The 22,072-nt window shown below is 40.4% G+C and overlaps 1 protein-coding gene across 3 annotated transcripts in view; it reads right to left on the minus strand.

The window, feature by feature from the left end:
• The window catches only part of SSH2 (slingshot protein phosphatase 2), a 252,391-nt gene that overhangs the window by 178,334 nt on the left and 51,985 nt on the right, over positions 1-22,072 (minus strand). For 2 of the 3 annotated variants that reach the window (XM_088828748.1, XM_055402643.2), the window contains exon 2: positions 7,336-7,416. The exons of the other annotated variant lie outside the window; for it this stretch is intronic. In XM_088828748.1, coding sequence (XP_088684874.1) covers positions 7,336-7,416 — 81 coding nt within the window. The remainder of the gene's footprint in view (positions 1-7,335; positions 7,417-22,072) is intronic. 3 annotated transcript variants of the gene reach the window in all.

The following is a 22,072-nucleotide window of genomic DNA, read 5'->3' on the forward strand; positions in this document are numbered from 1 at the left end:
ACCCCTCATTGACACCGGTTTACTGAGGATTTGACCCACCTAATTTCAGTATCTTGCTTCTCTTTTTAACAGAAGCCTAGCCAGGGAATTTCACTGAATAAAAGTTAGTTGCATTCTACCTGAGGTAGCAAATGCATACAGTCAACTCTTATTATTCCACTCCATCTTACATTTTATTCACTGTTCAGAGGTTACAAATGTTGTAGATTGGAGCTCTGACTGGAGGTAAAAAAAATTCGCATAGCTAGAGTTAAAACAGTGGTTCTAAACCCTTCCCTAGTGGCTCAGAGGGTTAAGAATTTGCCTGCAATGCAGGAGACCTGGGTTCAATCCCTGGTTGGAAAGATCCCCTGAAGAAGGGAATGGCAACCCACTCCAGTATTCCTGCCTGGAGAATTCTGTGGACAGAGGAGCCTGACAGCCTACAGTCCATGGGACTGCAGAGTTGGACATGACTGAGAGACATAATACTTTCACTTTCACAATTCTGGATTCATATTAAAATAATCCTGAAAGCCTTTAAAAAATACTAATATCTGGGTCCCACTCAGAGATCCTCATTTAACTGGACTAAGACCCTGTTATTAAATTATTTTAAAAGGTCACCAGATGATTCTAACATGCAGCCATGATGAGAGCCACTGAGTTAAACTATAAAGCTAATTTTTAAAGTAGCCTTTGTACCAAAGATTACTACAAATCTCATTTCTCTTCAAATCACTTAAGACTTTAAAAAAAGAAAAGTTGAAAATTAGTTCTCATTTGTTATTCTAAGATAAAAACAGTTGAACTATGCTTTATTCTGGAACAACAACAACAAAAATTATCATAGGAGGCTTTCTACTGGCATAATGATTTGGATTAGAGTCCCTCCAAGGGAAAAAAATGGGAATATGGTTCATGGTGAAGCTGTTTCTGCCACTAGCAACACTTTTAACCTGTTTTCTGACCAGGTGCTCTAGTCAGCAATCTCTTTGCTATGCAGCAGAAGGGAGGCAGAAAAAACTCAAATCATTCTGAACTCTGGTCGGACAGCTGTTCGCTGTTGCCTAACTGGCCGTTTGAAACTTGTAATAAAACCCACGCCGCCTTAGCAATGAATTTCCCTTTTTAAATTCTTTTTACATTCGTGTGTGTTGGCTAGTGAAATGGTGTCTCTGCAAGTAAGTATGAAAAAGAAATAAAACACACACATGGTACAGGGAGCTGAAAGGAAGAGGGTAAACACAAATCATCAGAAATGACCAGATGCACATGCTCGCTGGCCCACATACCATCATCAATTTCCATCCAACCAGTTTGTTATCACTGTAGCTGTAGGTTTATCTACAAACATCTTGTTTGTGCTCACAGTTTCTAGAGATTTAGAAAAATAGACTTCCTAGCAATAGCAGTTCTCCCCTTCTAAGTGTAGTTTTACTTTGTAAGCCAACAAATCATTCATTAATTTTATCATTCCATACACCAAGTTCTGGGCTTCCCCGGTGGCTCAGCAGTAAAGAATCCCACCTGCAATGAAGGAGACAAAGGTTTGATCCCTGGGTTGGGAACATCCCCTGGAGAAGGAAATGGCAACCCACTCCAGCATTCTTGCTTGGGAAATCCCATGGACAGAGGAGCCTGGCAGGCTACAGTCCACGGGGTCAAAAAGAGTTGGACATGACTTAGCAACTAAACAACACCACCACCATATTCCTAGACTTTTAAACATACAAAAAATTAGGACTCTTCCAAAGAAACCTGAAGATTAAGACTCCTATCTTCAAACCATAGGTTGGCTACTTATTTGAACTAGGGCTTATCTTAATGCTAATAACTTATTAGTATTCTATAATCCTTCATCTCGAATTTAGTATTCAGTTCAGTTCAGTAGCTCAGTCGTGTCTGACTCTCCGCGACCCCATGAATCACAGCACGCCAGGCCTCCCTGTCCATCACCAACTCCCGGAGTACACTCAAACTCATGTCCACAGAGTCGGTGATGCCATCCAGCCATCTCATTCTCCGTCGTCCCCTTCTCCTCCCGCCCCCAACCTTTCCCAGCATCAGAGTCTTTTCCAGTGAGTCAACTCGTCGCATGAGGTGGCCAAAGTATTGCAGTTTCAGCTTTAGCATCAGTCCCTCCAATGAACATCCAGGATTGATCTCCTTTAGAATGGACTGGTTGGATCTCCTTGCAGTATAAGGGACTCTCAAGAGTCTTCTCCAACACCACAGTTCAAAAGCATCGATTCTTCGGCGATCAGCTTTCTTCACAGTCCAACTCTCACATCCATACATGACCACGGGAAAAACCATTGCCTTGACTAGACGGACCTTGGTTGGCAAAGTAATGTCTCTGCTTTTTAATATACTATCAAGGTTGGTCATAACTTTCCTTCCAAGGAGCAAGCGTCTTTTAATTTCATGGCTGCAATCAGCATCTGCAGTGATTTTGGAGCCCAAAAAAACAAAGTCTGACACTGTTTCCACTGTTTTTCCATCTATTTCCCATGAAGTGATGGGACCAGATGCCATGATCTTTGTTTTCTGAATGTTGAGCTTCAAGCCAACCTTTTCACTCTCCTCTTTCACTTTCATCAAGAGGCTTTTGAGTTCCTCTTCACTTTCTGCCATAAGGGTAGTGTCATCTGCATATCTGAGGTTATTGATATTTCTCCCAGCAATCTTGATTCCAGCTTGTGCTTCTTCCAGCCCAGCGTTCCTCATGATGTACTCTGCATATAAGTTAAATAAGCAAGGTGACAATATACAACCTTGACGTACACCTTTTCCTATTTGGAACCAGTCTGTTGTTTCATGTCCAGTTCTAACAGTTGCTTCCTGACCTGCATACAGCCAAGTTAAATATTCTCTCTTTCCCAAAGCAATTCTCTTACCCCACTGCATGTGAAAACCTCCACAGATGTTGCCCCTAGAAGGCTATTGTTATATTCTGAGACACCTGTCCCACCCTAGAAGAGAAAGCAAACCTAAAGTTTAAAAATGTAAAGTATTCTGAGCCAAATAGTTTTTACATTTTAGATTCTTTGTGTCTGTCCAACTCTTTGCGACCCTATGGACTATACAGTCCATGGAATTCTCCAGGCCAGAATACTGGAGTGGGTAGCCTTTTCCTTCTCCAGGGGATCTTCCCAACCCAGGGATCGAACCCAGGTCCCCCGCATTGCAGGCGGATTCTTTACCAGCTGAGCCACAAGGGAAGCCCAAAGTATTCTGAGCCAAATAGTTTTTACATTTTAGATTTTCCTTTCTTTTCATCTGTCTTCTCCACATTCAATTCTAGAGGGTAGCTTTCCTTTTCTTTCTTTAGTAACAAAAAGTTAACACCTCTCCCTTTTATTGGGCTATTCAAACACAAAAATGTGTTTTGATTGCACACAGGGAAAGTGCATTCCCTCCAAGGATATAATATCCAAGCAAAGGAGTATCCATCCCTCTTCCTGCCTAGGGTAGGGGAGGAGTCAGAAGAGCAGATAAAGGAGAGAAAGAATTAAGTTGTATTCTTAGGAGATAAACTAACACAACAAGCATTTTCCTGACCAATAGGCTGCTGCTGCTGCTGCTAAGTCACTTCAGTCGTGTCCGACTCTGTGTGACCCCATAGATGGAAGCCCACCAGGCTCCCCCGTCCCTGGGATTCTCCAGGCAAGAACACTGGAGTGGGTTGCCATTTCCTTCTCCAATATGTGAAAGTGAAAAGTGAGAGTGAAGTTGCTCAGTCATGTCTGACTCATAGCGACCCCATGGACTGCAGCCTACCAGGCTCCTCTGTCCATGGGATTTTCCAGGCAAGAGTACTGGAGTATCTTGCCATTGCCTTCTCCGGACCAACAGGCTAGGAAAGAAATAACCCTACAATTGGGGATGAATCCAGTTGTTTCAGCTGAAGCCCACAATCACCATAACTGGAAACCCATGTCAGGCAGAGCTCTTTTCCTTCAAGGCAGGAGAGTGGTAGGTATGAGGATGGGAAACGAAGAGAACCTTCAGGAGTCTTCAGGGGCTGCTGCAGCCACCAGTACCCAACCTGCTCTAGCCCCTGTCTACATTCTTTCTTATCTGGAGCCAAAGTGAAACTCCCGCTGCTTGGGCCAGTGTCTTCTCCTTTGTGACCTCTTTCAGTCACAGGTTCACCGTGCTCTAGGGCAGGCAGTCCCTCTTCCCATGATGGAGGCCTCCAGCGACCCTGTGCATAGCAGAGGGAGAATTAGCTGCTTCTGCTTTTACCCTGTATCTGGTTCCCTAGAGGCTGAGTGGGACCAGGGAAGGGGCAGAGGTCTCTCTACATTCCTCTCCTCTCTTTCATGAAACCCTCAGGAGATGTCAGGCAACCAGCCCTCTTCCAAGCCCTCATCGCTTCTCTGCCTTCAGTCAACTCTCCTTCCACTCACCCACAGATCTCTTCTCTTCTCCCCATGTACTGTATTTCCATGAATACCCATGTGACTAATCTGTTGAACAGTAGATTATACATTCGCCTAGAGTAAATTCTTTTTAATTTCCACTTTACTGGGGGTATAATTGACAAATAAAATTGTAAGCTATTTAAAGTGTACATTGTGGTGATTTATATATGAATACATTGTGAAACGATTCCCCTCATCCGGTTAATACTATATATATATATATAAAAAAGTATATATATATTAGTATTGGTGAGTATATCTATACATAAGTAATATCTATGTATATATACAGGTTGCTGCTACTGCTGCTGCTAAGTCGCTTCAGTCATGTCTGACTCTGTGCGACCCCATAGATGGCAGCCCACTAGGCTCACCCATCCATGGGATTCTCCAGGCAAGAACACTGGAGTGGGTTGCCATTTCTTTCTCCAATGTGTGAAAGTGAAAAGTGAAGTCACTCAGTCGTGCCTGACTCTTAGTGACCACATGGACTGCAGCCTACCAGGCTCCTCCGTCCATGGGATTTTCTAGGCAAGAGTACTGGAGTGGCTTGCCATTGCCTTCTCCGATATACAGGTTATATATATATATAAATAATATATATACACATTGGTGAGAACACTTAAGTTCTGCTCTTCTAGCAATTTCAATTATAAAATACAATGTTAGCTACAGTCATCATGTTTTACATTCTATTCTCAGACCTGATTGACCTTGTAGCTGCATGTTTGCTCTTACGGTAGATTTGATATTTTATGCCTAACTCCCACAGCCTTGGGACTGGGAATTTGTACATGAGAATCAATCAAGACTTGGTGAATGAATGAATCTATGTGTAAGGAAAGGAATGAATATAGCTGACCAAATTTATATTTCTGTTATCCCAAGGTTGACTGAAAAAGTTCTTTATCTTCTACGTTTCATTACAAGTTAACTTCTATTTCAAATAGTTACCAAGATCCCTAACATTTTCTTTGAAGAAAATCCAAAGTGGGGATTTCAGTCAATTTGCTCTGCAAATAATTTTGCTTTAGAGTTTAAACCTTCAAATTGGGAAGGACTTTTCAATCTCCTTTGATGTGGAGAGTGGGAATGGGAAGGTGAGAAAAAAAAAGTATGGGAAATACTCCTCGAACAAACAAAACAGGAGGATCCAGTACCTTCACAGGTGAAGCCAGTCAAGTACCTGAAACCACTTTTGCCTCTCAGAGAGGCAACAAACCTGACTTAAATGATTGAAAGTTCTGGCAATAAAATCAAGCAATGGGGCAACTAAGCCCATTCGCCACAACTGAGGTCAGCATGCTCTAGGGTCATTGAACGTGTTCTAGAGCCCGCGCACCACAACTAGAGAATAGCCTTCGCCTTCTATAACCTGAGCAAGCCCGCTTGCACCACCAAAGACCCAGCCCAGCCAAAAATAAATAAATGAATAAATATTGTAAAAAATCAAGCAATCCAGAGTAATCTGCAAATATATATACCCATCTAATTTTTCCTAGTAGAGAAAACTATTAAAACTAGAATCTTTTCCCCACGTGTCCAACTTCATAAAAATCTTCATGTGGACTGCCATGAACTGATCTCTGTAAGACAAAAATCAGCCAAAACAAGAAGGATTAAAAACATCCTCAGTCCAAGTGCAGAGGACCCCACTGCAGACTGAACCGAATAAATCTTGTAGGATACTACATGTAAGGAGACCAGTACACGTTCCATCGCTGATGATGCTGCCTGCCGATAATGCGCTCACTGACGGCTGCCAGCTAAGATCTGATGTCAGCGCTGCTCCTGCTTATCGCACAACACTAGGCAAAGAATATAACCTTTCCACCCTCAGTCTGTCATCTGCTACGTGTAGATAATAAATAAGTGTTCATGTGAATTCATTAGCTAATGTTTTCAAGTCCTAGGGAAGTGAGTTATTAGTGAGTCACAGTAATGACTTCATGCCGTTTCAGACTCTTCATCAGTGCTGAATGAAGTGCAATCAGATGAATCAACGTGATGGCTGAACAAGGTCCTAAACCAATGATCACCTTCACTGTGCCATGAAGGTGAAGTAAAGACAGTTTAAAGGAGACAGTACTAGGCTGGTATACTTGATAGGCACAACTTCGAGAGTTTCCATTGATGAAACTTTAACAAAACTTATAGAATATCTACTACACACAATAAGCATTCTGGAATAGACTGAACCCAGATTTTATGACTGAGGTTTGTAAAACCTAGTTTGAACTATGGCTTGCAAAGGCAGTTATCCTACTGAAAGCAATATGTAGTCAACTTAAGTCATTCTCTAACTTCAGCCTGATTCTGTGGGTAATTTGTGATAATTAGAAAACTATGCTGGGGATCAGATGTTGTTCAGTGGCTAAGTCACGTCCAACTCTTTGCGACCTCATGGACTGTGGCACGCCAGGCTCCAGATGAGATCAATACAATTTACAATACCTCATGAAAAGCAGTTAGATAGTTCTAAGTTCGAGATGACCTGGCTGACTCTAAGATTTATAACACTACTTTGTGTTAATGTTACCAACAGCCAGGGTATGTTAGGTCTTTGTGTGTGGGGAATAAAGGTCCAGTGGCAGCACCAATACCAGCTGTCACAGGGAAAAGGCCATAAAAACATGTGAAAAACCCACAAAAGTGAAGGAGACTTACTTAAGGTTCCTGGGTACAGCATTTATCTACTTCGATATGCTTTGAGGGGAGATTATTACACATACACACATACCAGACCATTTACACATACACTCATTCCAAGTCACTTATTTGCCTTCCCAAGCTATTTGGCTGAGTTAGGCCAAACAGATAAAGATAAAATAATTGGCACTATCTCAGCTGCGCTGAAGAGCCAAATTTACTCTAAAAGCTTTCACCTGAATCACCAAAGGCTGTAGAAAGACAAATACCTACGTACATTGGAATCACTAAAGATTTCTGAGTCTTCACATTCACAGCAAAGTAACGCTGCAGATTCACTGTCTTCCAGGTGAGAGCTCTGTAATATAAATGAGATTATTTCAGAGATCCAGATAGTGGGGCCATAAGCATGAGGAGAAAGGCCAGCAGAAATCACTGTGTAGCTGTTAGCTCATAGGTGAGAAGCTGATTCTGATTAATAACGGCTGTTTTGGAGAGAATAAAGCCAACAAAGGTGATTGGTTAGGAAAAGTGAGGCGTATTGGATTAGCCGAAGCATTTTCTGTGGTTTCCAACTGGGCCATGGGATGTCCTTTTTCTGTAAAGATGTTGCTACTGACCCTTCAGAGTATGTACTCTGGACTTCTTCCAGAACAGGGTAGGTTTGTGTTCACTTGTCCTCATATTCAAAGGTATGTATTCGATGACTGTTTAGAGACAGGCTTTCGAATGTAACTGAGCACACGATTAGGGGTTCGAACCACTAGCCTAGCCAGCCTCATTAGCCCTCTGCTAACAAGTGTTTATAAGGAGAGCCAAAAAACATGCCCTGCCTAAGTCCTACTGACAGATGCCAGGAAACAATTTAAAACCTTTCTTTCACTCTCCAATCTCTTTTTCAAAATCTGTCTAGAAGACAGATAAGAAAAATTAGACAAAGGGGTGAAACAATTAGCTGGTAACACAAGAGAATTTTCCCCTTATGACTAAAAGGAGCACACACACACAAAAGCTCCAGTTGTGACCCATTAAGTTCCTTCTAATATTTGCTATTTGGGTAACAGCTGCTGGAAACTTGAGTTATCCCTACACAGAGATGTATGCATTTATGTCATCAAAACTTCATACTACTATATGATGCACCAATCTCACTTCCAGGTACAAATCCAAACGAATAGAAATCAGGGTCTTGAAGAGATATCTGCCTCTTATTTTAAATATTCTTACCACAAACAAACAACAAAACCCCTAGGAGCCTAAGGAAACTTTTGGAGTAAATAGATATTTTTATTACCTTGATTATCCAATGATGGTTTTCATGGATGTATACACATGTCCAAACTCATCAAATTGGATATGTTAACTATGTCAAGTTTTTTGTTTATCAATCAGATCTCAATAAGTCTATTAAAAAAATTGTCACTGTCTGTCGCTGAAACTTAATCATACACAACTACTTTATGGCTACCATGGTTGACTGATATTTTGTATTTTCAAAGCTGAGACTGTTTCGACTCGTAGAATAGCTGCAGAGATGAGTTTTAGAGTGCAGATAAACAGAGTAAAGTTCAGAGTTCCTACTTCTGGTAACTGCCTTCTCCTGGTTTATTTCCTTCTTATCTTTTCCTACCCTGATCCTTTGCCTATTTTTGGTTTTGTCCTTACAACCAAGTCTCATATTCCATTTCTCCTCTATCTTCCTCTTTCAGAAAGTAAACAAACAATTAAATATTTAAAATCATTTTTAGGTCTTGCAAAAGCAAAGTCTCTTTATTTCTTACTCCCTTGCATTTTGGAGGAGGAAAAAATAAGAATATTTATTGTCCTTTGTCTTTAAAAAAAATCAGTCTACAAAGTATGTGACTACTTCTGAAAGTCATATTAGAAAAGCTAACGCATTAATAAATAACAAACAATCTGAAGGAAAAAGGCAGAGATCAAAGCTGCTTTCAATTCTCCCAAATTCCTTATATCACAACAGATATAACATAGATGATATCAAGCATATCAAACATGGTTTGTCACTGTCAAGAGAGAAAAGTACTCATTAATCCTAATTGCATTAGTTGACAATTCTTAGGTTTTCATTCTTGTATATATTGCATCATGGTTACATGAGCTCTTCCAAAATGACTTTTCAAGAAAGAGGTTCTTTTATATAAAATGGACTATTGGCCATAAAAAAAATGGAATTTCTGCCATTTGTAACTACATGGATAGACCTGGAGTCTATTTATTATGTTTAATAAGATAAGTCAGAGAAAGACAAATATTGCATAGAACAAAACAGAAATAGACTCACAGATATAGAAAACAAACTAGAAGATACCAGTAGGGAAGGGAGGAGAGGGGCCAGATAGGAGTATGGGATTAAGAGACACAAACTACCATGTATAAAGTAGATAAGCAACAAGGGTATATTGTTGTACAGCACAGGGAAATAAAGTCAGCACTGTGTAATAACTTTAAAGGAGTATGAGCCATAAAAGTGCTGAATCACTATGCTGTACATCTGATACTAATATTGTAAATCAAATTTCTATACTAAAAAAGAGGTCCTATAATGACATCTGCATTCCTAAAGTTATTTTAAGACTTTCCTATCTACTTATTAGTTGAAATTCAATTAACTGCTTATGACTATTGATAGGAGAAACTCCTACATATTGAGGTATGTGGAAGTCATTTTGGCTTGTACATGATTTAACTGGAATTTTATGCTAACTAAAACAGCCTGTTCGTGGCCTATCAAACATACATTGTACATCTGCTTTAATCATTAAAAAAAAATAAGGTGCACTGACCAGAAGACGGAATGTCCATGTTAAAAATAAAGATTAAATGCCTTCCTTCCAAAGCTGGTACTCCCTTGATGATAAGAGTTCCTTCCCAGGAGCCAAGGCCATATTGACTGGCTATGTACATGCTGATTTGTTTTTGTTTTTTTAAATCCTGAAGAAATGTGTCTCTCACTTGTCTGATGTTCTTTGTTCTGACAAGGTATAAACCCATACTCCTCTGGAGTGGCTCCTCACAGTTCTCTGAGAGGCTGTCTTTTGGGCTATAGCCCTCAGTTTGGCTGAAATCAAACTTTTTTGTTCCTATATAGGCTATTTATTATTTCCACTAACAATATAAAGAGTTTATTCTAAGAATGAATGTTTAGGAACTCTATTAATATAATTTAGCATATAATTAAGAAAAATGAGAAAAAATATATGATTATCTAAGTAAATAGTAACAAGACATTTGATAAAATTAAAGGTCATTTTTGGCTTCAAACATTTTTAGTAAGCTAGGAATAAAAGAGGAGAAGGCAATGGCAACCCACTCCAGTGTTCTTGCCTGGAGAATCCCAGGGATGGGGGAGCCTGATGGGCTGTCGTCTAAGGGGTCGCACAGAGTCGGACATGACTGAAGCAACTTAACAGCAGCAGCAGCAGCAGGAATAAAAGATGTTTCCTTAAACTCAGTCCCCAGGTGAGTTCAGTTTACATCTAGTACTTCTCAGGTGGGTAGGCCCTTCTCAGGTCTTGCCTGAATTTCATGTTGTAGAAAGTCCTCCAGTGTTTCTTCTAACAGGACGACAGTGGCTGTGCCAAGCTTGTAGTGCAGGTATCAATTTTCTTTTTGCTTCTTTTTCATCTTTCCTTCCTATCTTCCTTTTTACAATATTCCTTTGGCCATTTTCAGTAGGAATTTTGAAGACAATAGAGTCAAACTATTAATAATATTCTTGCATTGGAAGTATCAAGCCCAAATCTTAACTAAACTGAGTTTATATCCTGATTCTGTCACTTACTAGTCACGTGATGTTGAACACATTAATTAATCTCTCTAAGCTCAATTTCCTCATCCATAAAAATGGGCACAACAATAGCATCTAACAGGGTCATTGGAAAAACTGTATGAGAGATGATGTAAGAAAAACACTTAGCATAATTTAGCTACTCATGTTGGTCATACTACTGCTGCCAATAATAACACATATAACTAGAGTAATAATAATCTCCTCCCTGAAAGCAAAACACACATTTGGGCTAAGTTCTCTTTCAAAGGAACTTTTGCCATCGAGGGAAATTTTATTTCTACAAAATTTTAAGTGTTTCACTTCTAAATCCAGACAAATTTGCATTCCCTACATAGCCTTGAAGTATTGAACTCACAATGAGTATTCATTACCACTTATTGTACCCCTCAGTTCAGTTCAGTCACTCAGCCATGTCTGACTCTTTGTGACCCCATGAATCACAGCACGCCAGGTCTCCCTGTCCATCACCAACTCCTGGAGTTCACTCAAACTCATGTCCGTTGAGTCGGTGATGCCATCCAGCCATCTCATTCTCTGTCGTCCCCTTCTCCTCCTGCCCCCAATCCCTCCCAGCATCAGAGTCTTTTCCAGTGAGTCAACTCTTCACATGAGGTGGCCAAAGTACTGGAGTTTCAGCTTTAGCATCAGTCCTTCCAATGAACACCCAGGATTGATCTCCTTTAGAATGGACTGGTTGGATCTCCTTGCAGTCCAAGGGATTCTCAAGAGTCTTCTCCAACACCACACTTAAAAAGCATCAATTCTTCGGCGATCAGCTTTCTTCACAGACCAACTCTCACATCCATACACGACCACCTGAAAAACCATAGCCTTGACTAGATGGACCTTTGTTGGCAAAGTAATGTCTCTGCTTTTTAATATGCTATCTAGGTTGGTCATAACTTTCCTTCCAAGGAGTAAATGTCTTTTAATTTCCTGGCTGCAATCACCATCCGCAGTGATTTTGGAGCCCCCCAAAATAAAGTCTGACACTGTTTCCACTGTTTCCCCATCTATTTCCCATAAAGTGATGGGACCAGACGCCATGATCTTAGTTTTCTGGATGTTGATGGTTCTAGATTAGCTATAGTAAAACTCCAAACAAAAGGGAAAGATAACTGGACAGGTTCCAAAAATAGTTTTTAGCTTATATGGAGATGTAAAAACCACAAAGATAAGGATATGGCTCCGTGGAAATATGGCCCTTTGGCCAAGTATCATTTGGAGAAAAACAGGGGCTAACACTGCAGGTAAGGAAAACACATCCATATATACAAGAAATTTCAATTTGGAACAGCTTCTGAGCAACAATTACAGTAATAAAATGTTGCAATCTTTATATGGAATATATGATGCAAAGTCTCATGTACTAAGGAGGATGTTTTGAAGCCTGTTAACTTGTGCAGTTACCTAACAACTGGCAAGCAGAAGTCTTAAGAAATAAACCCACAAGAGCCCAAACTTGTTTCTACTGTTGTCTCTTTTATTCTATTTTTGTTACAGGTTATGTGATTTTAAGAAGCAGAAAACATTTATGATTATTATATTTTTACCTTTCCTTTTTTCCTTCATCTTCTCTCCTCCCGACTTTTTAAGGGGCTCTAATTAAGTGACATATAAATTGCAGTTGTTCTTAAGAACTAGAGACTTTGAAAATATACTTTCAGACAGCAAAAAATAAAACGCATGTGTGCCCTAAAGCTTGTGACCACTTGGGGGCTAAGAGCTTTTCACATTTAAAGGTCAGGATAAGAAATAGGTCATATTTATCCTGACACTGCGGAGAAGGCAATGGCACCCCACTCCAGTACTCTTGCCTGGAAAACCCCATGGATGGAGGAGCCTAGTAGGCTGCAGTCCACGGGGTCGTGAAGAGTCGGACACGACTGAGCAACTTCACTTTCACTTTTCACTTTCATGCATTGAAGGAAATAGCAACCCACTCCAGTGTTCTTGCCTGGAGAATCCCAGGGATGGCGGAGCCTGGTGGGCTGCCGTCTATGGGGTCCCACAGAGTCGGACACGACTGAAGCAACTTAGCAGCAGCAGCAGTGCTAACTAGATTGAACAAAGCAATTTTGTAGCCTAAAGATGTGGTGGCTCAGTCACCTGCAATGTCTGAGCCACCTGCAAAGTCTGCCTGCAGTGCAGGAGACACAGGAGACATGGGTTTGATCCCTGGGTCCGGAAGATCCCCTGGAGGAGGGCATGGCAACCCACTCCAGTATTCTTGCCTGGGAAATCCCATGGACAGAGAAGCCTGGCAGGCTCCAGTCCATGGGGTTGCAAAGAGTCAGACATGACTGAAGTGACTGAGCACGCATACACGCACAGAGGACCCAGCTGAGAAAACCTTCTCTGCAGTCCCTAACCCCAGCTTACACATTTAAAACCATTCTTTTTTCTCCTTTTAAAAAACTGCATTCCCATGACTTATTTATTTTAGAAGTTTGCACCTTTTCACTCTTTCACCCATTTTGCCCACTCCCTGCTTCTGGCAACTACCAATCTGTTCTCTGTATCTATGAACTTAGTAAAAACATTATTTTAGTATGTACACGGTAAACAAGATTCCAAAGCTGTTGGAGAATATTTGTTTTCTTCCCATCACTGTCCCCCACACTTCCTAGTTCTCTACAACCCCATTCCCAGAAGTAGTCACTATGCTAGTTTCTTGGGTATCTTTTCAGAGATATACTGTACACATACCCGTTACATGTGTACATGTCTTTTCTCTAAAACACACAATGGAAACACACTGCATCTATTTTTCTGTTATTGCCTTTTAAACTTACCTTTGTTTAAAATGTTTAAAACTGTGGTAAAATAAAATTTATCATCTTGAATGTTTTTAAGTTTAGAGTTCACTAGTGTTAAGTATATTCACATTGTTGTTCAACCAATCTCTGGAACTTTTTCATCCTGCAAAACTAAAACTCTATACCCATTAAAAAAAAAATTACTCATTACCCCCTCCCATAGCTCCTGGCATCCACTATTCTACTTCCTGTTTTTATGACTTTGATTACTCTAGATACTTCGTATAAGTAGAATCATACAGTGTGTGTCTTCTGAGATTGGCTTGTTTACACTTAGCATAATATCTTCAAGGTTCATCCATGTTGTAGCAGGCATTAGAATTACTTTCCCTTTCAAAGCTGAATAATATTCCATGGTATGTATATGCCACATCTTGTTTATCCACTCATTCATCAAAGGACATTTACTTCATGATTTTGATGGCTCCATGATATTCCATTGTATATTAATAGATGTTCCATAATTTAGTTAATTTCCTATTGTTAGATTCAGGTGACTTGTATTTTCTCATTTGCTATATTATCACAAACTTGATGGCTTAAACAATACAAATTTATTCTCTTATAATTGCAGGGGTCAGGAGTCTGAAAATCAGAGTGATGGCCAACCCATGATCCTTCTGTAGACTCTAAGGTAGTGTTATGGACTGAAGTGTGTCCCCCCCACCCCCCCCAAATTTATACGTTGAAGTGCTAATCCTGAGTATCTCATAATGTGACTGTATCTGGAGAAGAGGTAATTAAATTAAAATGAGGTTATTAGGGTGGGCTTTCATGCAGTTTGACTGGCATCCTTATAAGAGAAGAAAATCAGGACACAGGTACACACAGAGGAAAGATCATCTGCAGACAGAGAAGACCTACAAGCCAAGGAGAGAGGCCTCAGAAAAAAAATCAATCCTGCTAACACCTTGATCTCTGACTCCCAGCTTCAGAACTGCAAGAAAATACATTCCTGTTGTTAAGCCACACTTGTTAGTTATGGCAGCCCTAGCAAACTAAAACAGACAGAATACACTTCCTTGTCTCTTCCAGTGTCCAGAAGCAATCTGAATTTCTTGGCTGTGGCCCCTTTTCTCCATCTTTCAAGTTAGCAAAAGCGGATTGAGTATTTCTCAGATCACATCAGTCCAACCTCTTCTCTGTCTCCCTCTTCCACTTTTTAATTATCCTTATGTTGACACTGTCCCCTACTCTGATAACCCAGGATAATCTGCCTATTTTAAAGTCATCTGATTAACAACCTGAATTCCATCCAACTCTAATTTCCCCTCTTTACCATGTAACATAATATATTCACAGGTTCACAGATGATAACTCTTTTGGGAGAGCGCATTTTTCTTTTGCCTACCACAGAATCTTCTTTTCTGCAATTTTTTATGGGGGAAAACAACTGTGTTTTAGAATTTAATATTCACATCAGAATAGTGGAAAACACAAAATTAAGTGACCAAGCAACACTCGAGCTATCTATGGCGCTGGTTAAAAAAACTTCATTTGGTTTGGGGACTTCCTTGGTGGTCCAGTGGTTAAGGGGGCTTCCCTGATAGCTCAGTTAGTAAAGAATCCACCTGCAATGCAGGAGACCCTGGTTTGATTTCTGGGTTATGGAGATCTGCTGAGAAGGGATAGGCTATGCATTCCAGTATTCCTGGGCTTCCCTGGTGGCTCAGCTGGTAAAGAAACCACCTGCAATGCAGGAGACCTGGGTTTGATCCCTGCGTTGGTAAGTTCCCCTGGAGAAGGGAGAGGCTACCCACTCCAGTATCCTGGCCTGGAGAATGCCATGGACTGTATAGTCCATAGGGTCACAAAGAGTTGAACATGGCTGAGCGACTTTCACTTCCAGTGGTTAAGACTCTGTGCTTCCATTGCCAGGGGCACAGGTTTGATTCCTGGTGGGGGAATTTATCCTATATGCCACTCAGGTGCAGCCAAAAAAACAGTCAGCCTAACTTTTTTATTTTTTAAGTATATTGCACATGTAGTTCATTAAAAGCTATTAAAAAAGTTCAATTTTCCAAATTGTGCAGAAGAACCCACATGAACTTTCTAGCCAACCCAATATTTTGCACTTAAAGAGGATCTTAAAAACTTAGCAGCAGCAGCAGCAGAATATTTGAAATGTTTTTTTCTGGATGAGGAATTGGATTTGATCCAACCACAGTATTTAACACAGGCCTATTTATAATCAATAGTATAGATTTGCAAGATAATTGCCTAGTATTAAGGATATAATCCATGGCCAGTAATAATTAGACTGAGTCAACCTGACAGTTTAAATTGGAGTGAACTGGTGGTTCCTTCTTCTAAGTATCCATAGTTCCCTGCACATACATTTTCTAACCCTTACCTCACTCTACTGTAATTATTTCTATACATACTGCTTCTCTCTTGCTAGAAGGGGGAACTTCTCAAGTTGTATCTCTAGAGCCTGGCACAGAGTAACATTCAATAAATGTTCAATGAATGAGTAAGTGACTTAGCATTCGTCATCACAATTCTTCTTTGTTGCCAATAACAATAATACAAATTAAGATGAGCTAAAATCTTTGTGTATAGTTCTGGTTAAGAGACCAATAGTCTTCACAACCCTAAACACATGATGTTTGTTCTTTAATTAGTCATAGTAGTAACAGCTCTTACTGAAGAGCCAACTGTTACATGAGACACTGCCTTACTTGGGCTCCAAGTCAACATGGAGTCTTTAAGCCAAAAGAGCATCTCCATTTCTCAGAGCTACTTAGCAGGTTGGCTTGTCAGTGGCTGAGACTGTCCAAGGATTCATGCCACAGGACTTCCTAACTCCGGCTTGCAGTTAGTCCATTTCATCTGCAAAGGTACTGTGGCTCTCTACACTCTTTGTATCTAACTTACAGCCCTTTATAGTAAGCATCACAGGCTTATTTCGCTATCATTTCTCCCTTCAGAAATAATCTCTCAATCTAAATTGTTGCCATCTTTCAAAGAACCACTCAAATCCCAGAATGTCAGGAAGCTTCAAAATCATGACTTCAGCCTCACTGATCTCCCTCTCCTCTGAGCCTTCATGGGTTTGGTCGGGGTTAGCAAACTACAGCCCGTTTTAACATGGCCAGTAAGTTAAGAATGGTTTTCACATTTTTAAATGGTTGTTTTATTTAGAGAAGAGGCGAAGAAGAATATGCAACACAGACCATTTAAGGCTGGCAAAACCTAAACTTTTACTGTCAGGCTTTTAACAGAAAAAGTTTGTGGATCCCCGGCCTAGAGCACACAATCCAGTTCAGCCTAATGATAAACTGGGGCTTCCCTGGTAGCTCAGTGGTAAAGAACCCACCTGCCAGTGCAGGTGACACAGGTTCAATTCCTATGTCCGGAAGATCCCCTGGAGCAGGCAACCCACTCCAGTATTTTTGCCTGGAAAATCCTACAGACAGAAGAACCTGGCAGTCCATGCGGTCACTAAAGAGTTGGACATGACTTATCGACTAAACAATAACAATAATGATAAATTGCCCAGAACTGTCTCTAATCTTTGTATGGATCATAGTTTTAGCTCCCTGTAATTTTACTGAGATATAACTGACATATAACATTAGTTTAAGGAATACAACATAATGACCTGACATATGGATATTCTGTAGATCTAGGTTTTGTTTTTAGTTCTTTGAATATTCACTTATGATAGTATTTCAGATCCTGTGCAAATGCCACATGACTTGTACCAGCAAAATCACACCCTCACACAGAGATAATTTGAATATATTTTTTTAAAGACCACCAAATCCTGTGATCTCCATGAAGTTTGGTTTCTTTTATATTCTTTTCCTGATATAACCATCTGTCCTACAAGGACAAGTTTCTGAAATAGAAAAATTCTTAGTTTACAAAAAGCAGTAATTCTCAAAGTGTGGTGCCCAGACCACCAGGTGATGCCTCACTTGTGAACTGGTTAGGCTCCATTCTAGACCTACCAAATTAGGAAATTTGGGGTTAGAACCCAGAAATGTGCTTTTTAACAAGCCCTCCAAGTGATTCTGATACACATTAAATATATGTTAAAGTCTGAGAGCCAGTGAACTAAAGTATTTGCATCTGTAGATAGCACTTAAATCACTGCTTTAGGTCCAGAATGATGGAATCGTATAACTCCAAAACTAACTCTTGATAGCAAAACCAACAAAAAGAAAGTGGTAAGTAAGGAAAGTGGACAGTGAGACATAAACGCAGTTATTCATATGCACAGGTTATTCAACTTACATAAAGGAGCACTACCTGTATTCAATGAATACCTATATAAGGTAACTAAGCTTAGGTGCTATGATGGATTATGAAAAGTAATCACCCACAGAAGTAAGAACAAATTAATAAACAAGTAGTAAGTTCATAAACACAGATAAAAGCAAAGAAGCTGGGGGCTGGGGGTAGATGCTCAACCTTTGCTGCAAGCCCACAGAAAGAATGAGAGTTGCAGCTGCAATTCAGAACTTCAAGACTGGAATCTCAAGATACAAAAGAAAACTTTTAGATTTATGTCTCTAGTTGTTAGTTAAGTGGCTCAAAAACTGATATGTAATCTATAGAAACTGGTGTGTCTCAATTTAGGCAAACCAAATATTTTATTATTTCCCATTTTTGGTTAGGCTTCTGCTACTGACAAATTAGCTGCTTATTCTCCTCCTGTTCTGTGTAGGAGTTAAAAAAAAAACAAAACAATTCTGTCAACTTCATGAGCTGATAGCAGGCTAACAAAACAAGGAGGTACAGAAAGCTTAACTCCACATCTGCCGAAAGCATACAATTCTTGTCAACCCCCATTTATTTGTAAATCATCGTACATATTATCTTATAGCCTTTAACACCTCAAAATTCTAATTTTTTTATTTCTCTCCTCAGACCAATGTATGAGCACTCTCTGTGGTTTAAATACAATTATTAGTCACACCAATCCCTCCCCCTGCCACACACACACTTAAAATTTTTTGTGTGTAGCTTAATTTGAAACCTGGGCTATGACAGTGAATTGGGTTTTAGAGATGCTAATGTGTGTACCATGTAATATGACCACTGCAAGCTTCTGCAGAGTGTGCATAGAGGTGAAGCTCTTTATTCCTTTGGGGAACACAGGTTTGAAGAGCAAAGACAAGGCTATTTTAGAGAAAGTAGGGGAATTCAGGAAACAAGAGGAATTTGAAGACAAGAAGACACTGAGGAAGAAAGGATAGAAAAGCCTCCTTGGACAACTGTCCAGGGATGTGTGCCAGGAAAGAAAGATTGCTGTTACCGAGACAGAGTCCTGAGACATTACCAAGTCAGGTTTCAGATGATTGTGAAAAGAACAGTTTTTTACTGAGAATCAAGGATAAGACCTATTTCCCAGTGAGTAAAGAGCTTGATTCCTTCTGCAATAAATAAGAGAACTAAAAGATTTAGCTCTAGTACTGGAGGAAGAATCTAGGTTGATAGCAAGGAAGGCTAGAGATACCTAACAGGCTGAACTGGGAGTAAAATAAGCCATAGTTTGTAATTAATTTCCTATATAGCATTCTGGCCACAAGATCTTCACAATGCACAAAGGGCATTTTTGCATACTGACAAACTGGACTATGATGAGAGAAGCTGCCCAGAAGAAGCTGAAAGGTTGTACACCTAAGGTTATCATCTTCCAAAGAAATTCTCTCTAGATAAATAGTTACACCAACAGTTCAAACTATCCAAGGGGAACAGCACCTGAATATCACTTTGGAGCTCTTCTTTCTTAATCCAAACTCTCAACATGTGCTAAAAAAAAATCACATTCAGCTTCGGGTATGCAAAGGTAGGGCCTACCTGTCACGATACTTATATTCACAAAGCTGTTTAAAGGCAGTTCAGTTCAGTTCAGTCACACAGTCATGTCTGACTCTTTGTGACCCCATAAATTGCAGCACGCCAGGCTTCCCTGTCCATCACCAACTCCTGGAGCTTGCTCAAAACTCATGTCCATTTAAAGGCAAGAGAAGCCCAATTATGGAATCTGTCCTAAGCTGTCTTTTTCTCTTCCGTCACCCACGTTTCAGCAACTGACATCATAGTGAGATTGCCAAAGTCCTTGGGGAAAACTCATACAGATCGGAGACAAAGTGATCACATCAAATTTTGTTTCCACCAGAGAATTCTGAGAAGGGTCCCTATCACATACTAGTCATTGGCCTGTGGAGTCCTCCCCACTCTTCTCAGTGAGGAAAAAAGACTTTTCAGCCCCTCTCATCCAGCATCATAAAAAATAATCTGGAAAAATGGGACTTTTTGGAGGGCTAATAGCAGCTCAGAGCTGACTACAAGTTGAGCAGTGAAAGGAAACAAGCAGAGAGATGAGAGTGGAAATGTCTCAGAGATTCCAGACATGAAACAGCAATGCTCCAGAGCCAGAAGGGCAAGAGAAGCTGGAGGGAAGAACCCATCAAAGAAAGATGGCATGTCTCTAAGTTCAGTTTCCACTTTAGAAAAAGAATTTTAGAAATCAATTCAGAAATTGCTTCATGAGCCAGAGATTCCAGGGCAATGGTCAATACCCAGGGGGTCTTATCTCCTAAACCACAATTGGAAGACATCTTAAGAGCCACTGTGAGAAACTCCCAAAAGCTAAAGTGATCCAGGGGATCCAATAACAAAGGAGTGTCTCCTACAATCAATTATGTTGGTTACCCCAAATCCAAGCCACTGTGTTTGTTGCTCAGTCATGTCCGACTCTTGTGACCCCATGGACTGCAGCCCACCAGGCTCCTCTGTCCATGGGATTTCCCAGGCAAGAATATTGGAGTGGGCTGCTATTCCCTTCTCCAGGGGATCTTTCTGACCCAGGGATCAAACCTGGACTTCCTGCATTGCAAGCAGGTTCTTTACCATCTGAGCCACCAGGGAAGCCCAAACAAGCCAACTAAGCCTTAACGAGGAGATTGCTAGTTAAGTCAAAGCTCACATCTGAGGTAGGGCTCTACCACCAGCCACAGGGCTATCCCCTTGCAGTAGTCCTCAATAGAGATGAGGTGGCTTCTAAGGTCTCACAGTCCCATCTCCAGAGTGTTTCCACTGGGCTCACGGCAGTTTTCCAGGTGCTGTGTGTCGTTATGGAGGCCAGAGGGAAACACCTTGGGTCCTTAAGCTTCCGGCCAAAGGGAAGAGCCAAGACATGGATTTTGCCCCAACTGACAGAAGCAAGGATACTAGAGACTCAAAAGAGGAGAATATCAAGGATGAATGCAGGATTGGGGAACTCACAAGGGAAGAGTTACTCTGCCTAGGCCAGGGGGTTAGAGACCCTTGTGAACAAAACCTTCCAGTTACTTTCTCAGAAGGGAGTTCCTCTGAAAAGACACTTGCAGAAAAGGATGAGTTGCTTTTGACAGTGGCTTTTTCTTAAGAATAGAGGCAAAGTGCAGGGAGGTCCCCTGTAGAAATCAAAGTCCACATCAACCTCTGCACAGAGCCCAGGCCCAGTTGAAACCGCAGCCCTTTATCTATCCCTGGGCAGCAGGAACAGGCTCTAAAGCACCAGAATGTATGACAGTCATTATCCTGATCCTAGAGAAAACCTGGAGCTTATGCATGGACTTCTTGCATGGGACATGTCAGCACAAGAAGAACTCCAGGCCCAGGCAGGGACCCTAAGCAAACCAAAGTGACAAGCGACATGTCTTACACATCAGTCATGTTCTGATAGCCACAGTTGTCTGGACTGTGGCTTGGTCTGGACTGGCAGAAATAGGGATATTCCAGCATAAAATCCTCTCCAAGGAGAAAAATTTCTCCAAAAGAAAACATTAATTCCATGTAAAGAAATATCTTAGTTCTCATGTAAACATATCCTCTAAAGATGATGGAATCTGTTTCTCATAACCAAGGAAATTCTTTTCAATATACTAATCTTCTAATTGGAGAAACAAAATTAAACAAACAAGCAAAAACTTGAGAAAGCTTAGACTGGGAGTTGTCCTAGGTCCATTTTGTTATTTTCACTATTCCCGCTCTCTAAATGGAGAATAATGGTACAAGAACATTGGTATTCTTGATTGGTATTTAAACCAATCTTAGAAAATTATTGTTTATTGTATTGCATATTAGAAAATTATTGTCTAAAATACAGTAATTTACTATCATCCCTTTGCCACAACAAAATAATTCTATTAGAAAGGGCACCAACCCATCAAGAAATGCAATGGAATCTTCAGTTCAGTTCAGTTCAGTCGCTCAGTCGTGTCCGACTCTCCGCGACCCCATGAATCAATCTTACACCCTCCAGAAACTTTAAATCTGGATCACATTTTCTGTAAGTCCTCAAATCAATGTTAATTAGCTCATATGGATGTCAAAGGTATGTGGTTAAAAAGATTCAAAGTAAAAAATCACCCTACTATAGTGTT

Source organism: Moschus berezovskii, chromosome 20 (genome assembly GCF_049115385.1).
Source record: "Moschus berezovskii isolate FMDL1 chromosome 20, NW_MosBer_1.0, whole genome shotgun sequence".
NCBI classification, from domain to species: domain Eukaryota; kingdom Metazoa; phylum Chordata; class Mammalia; order Artiodactyla; family Moschidae; genus Moschus; species Moschus berezovskii.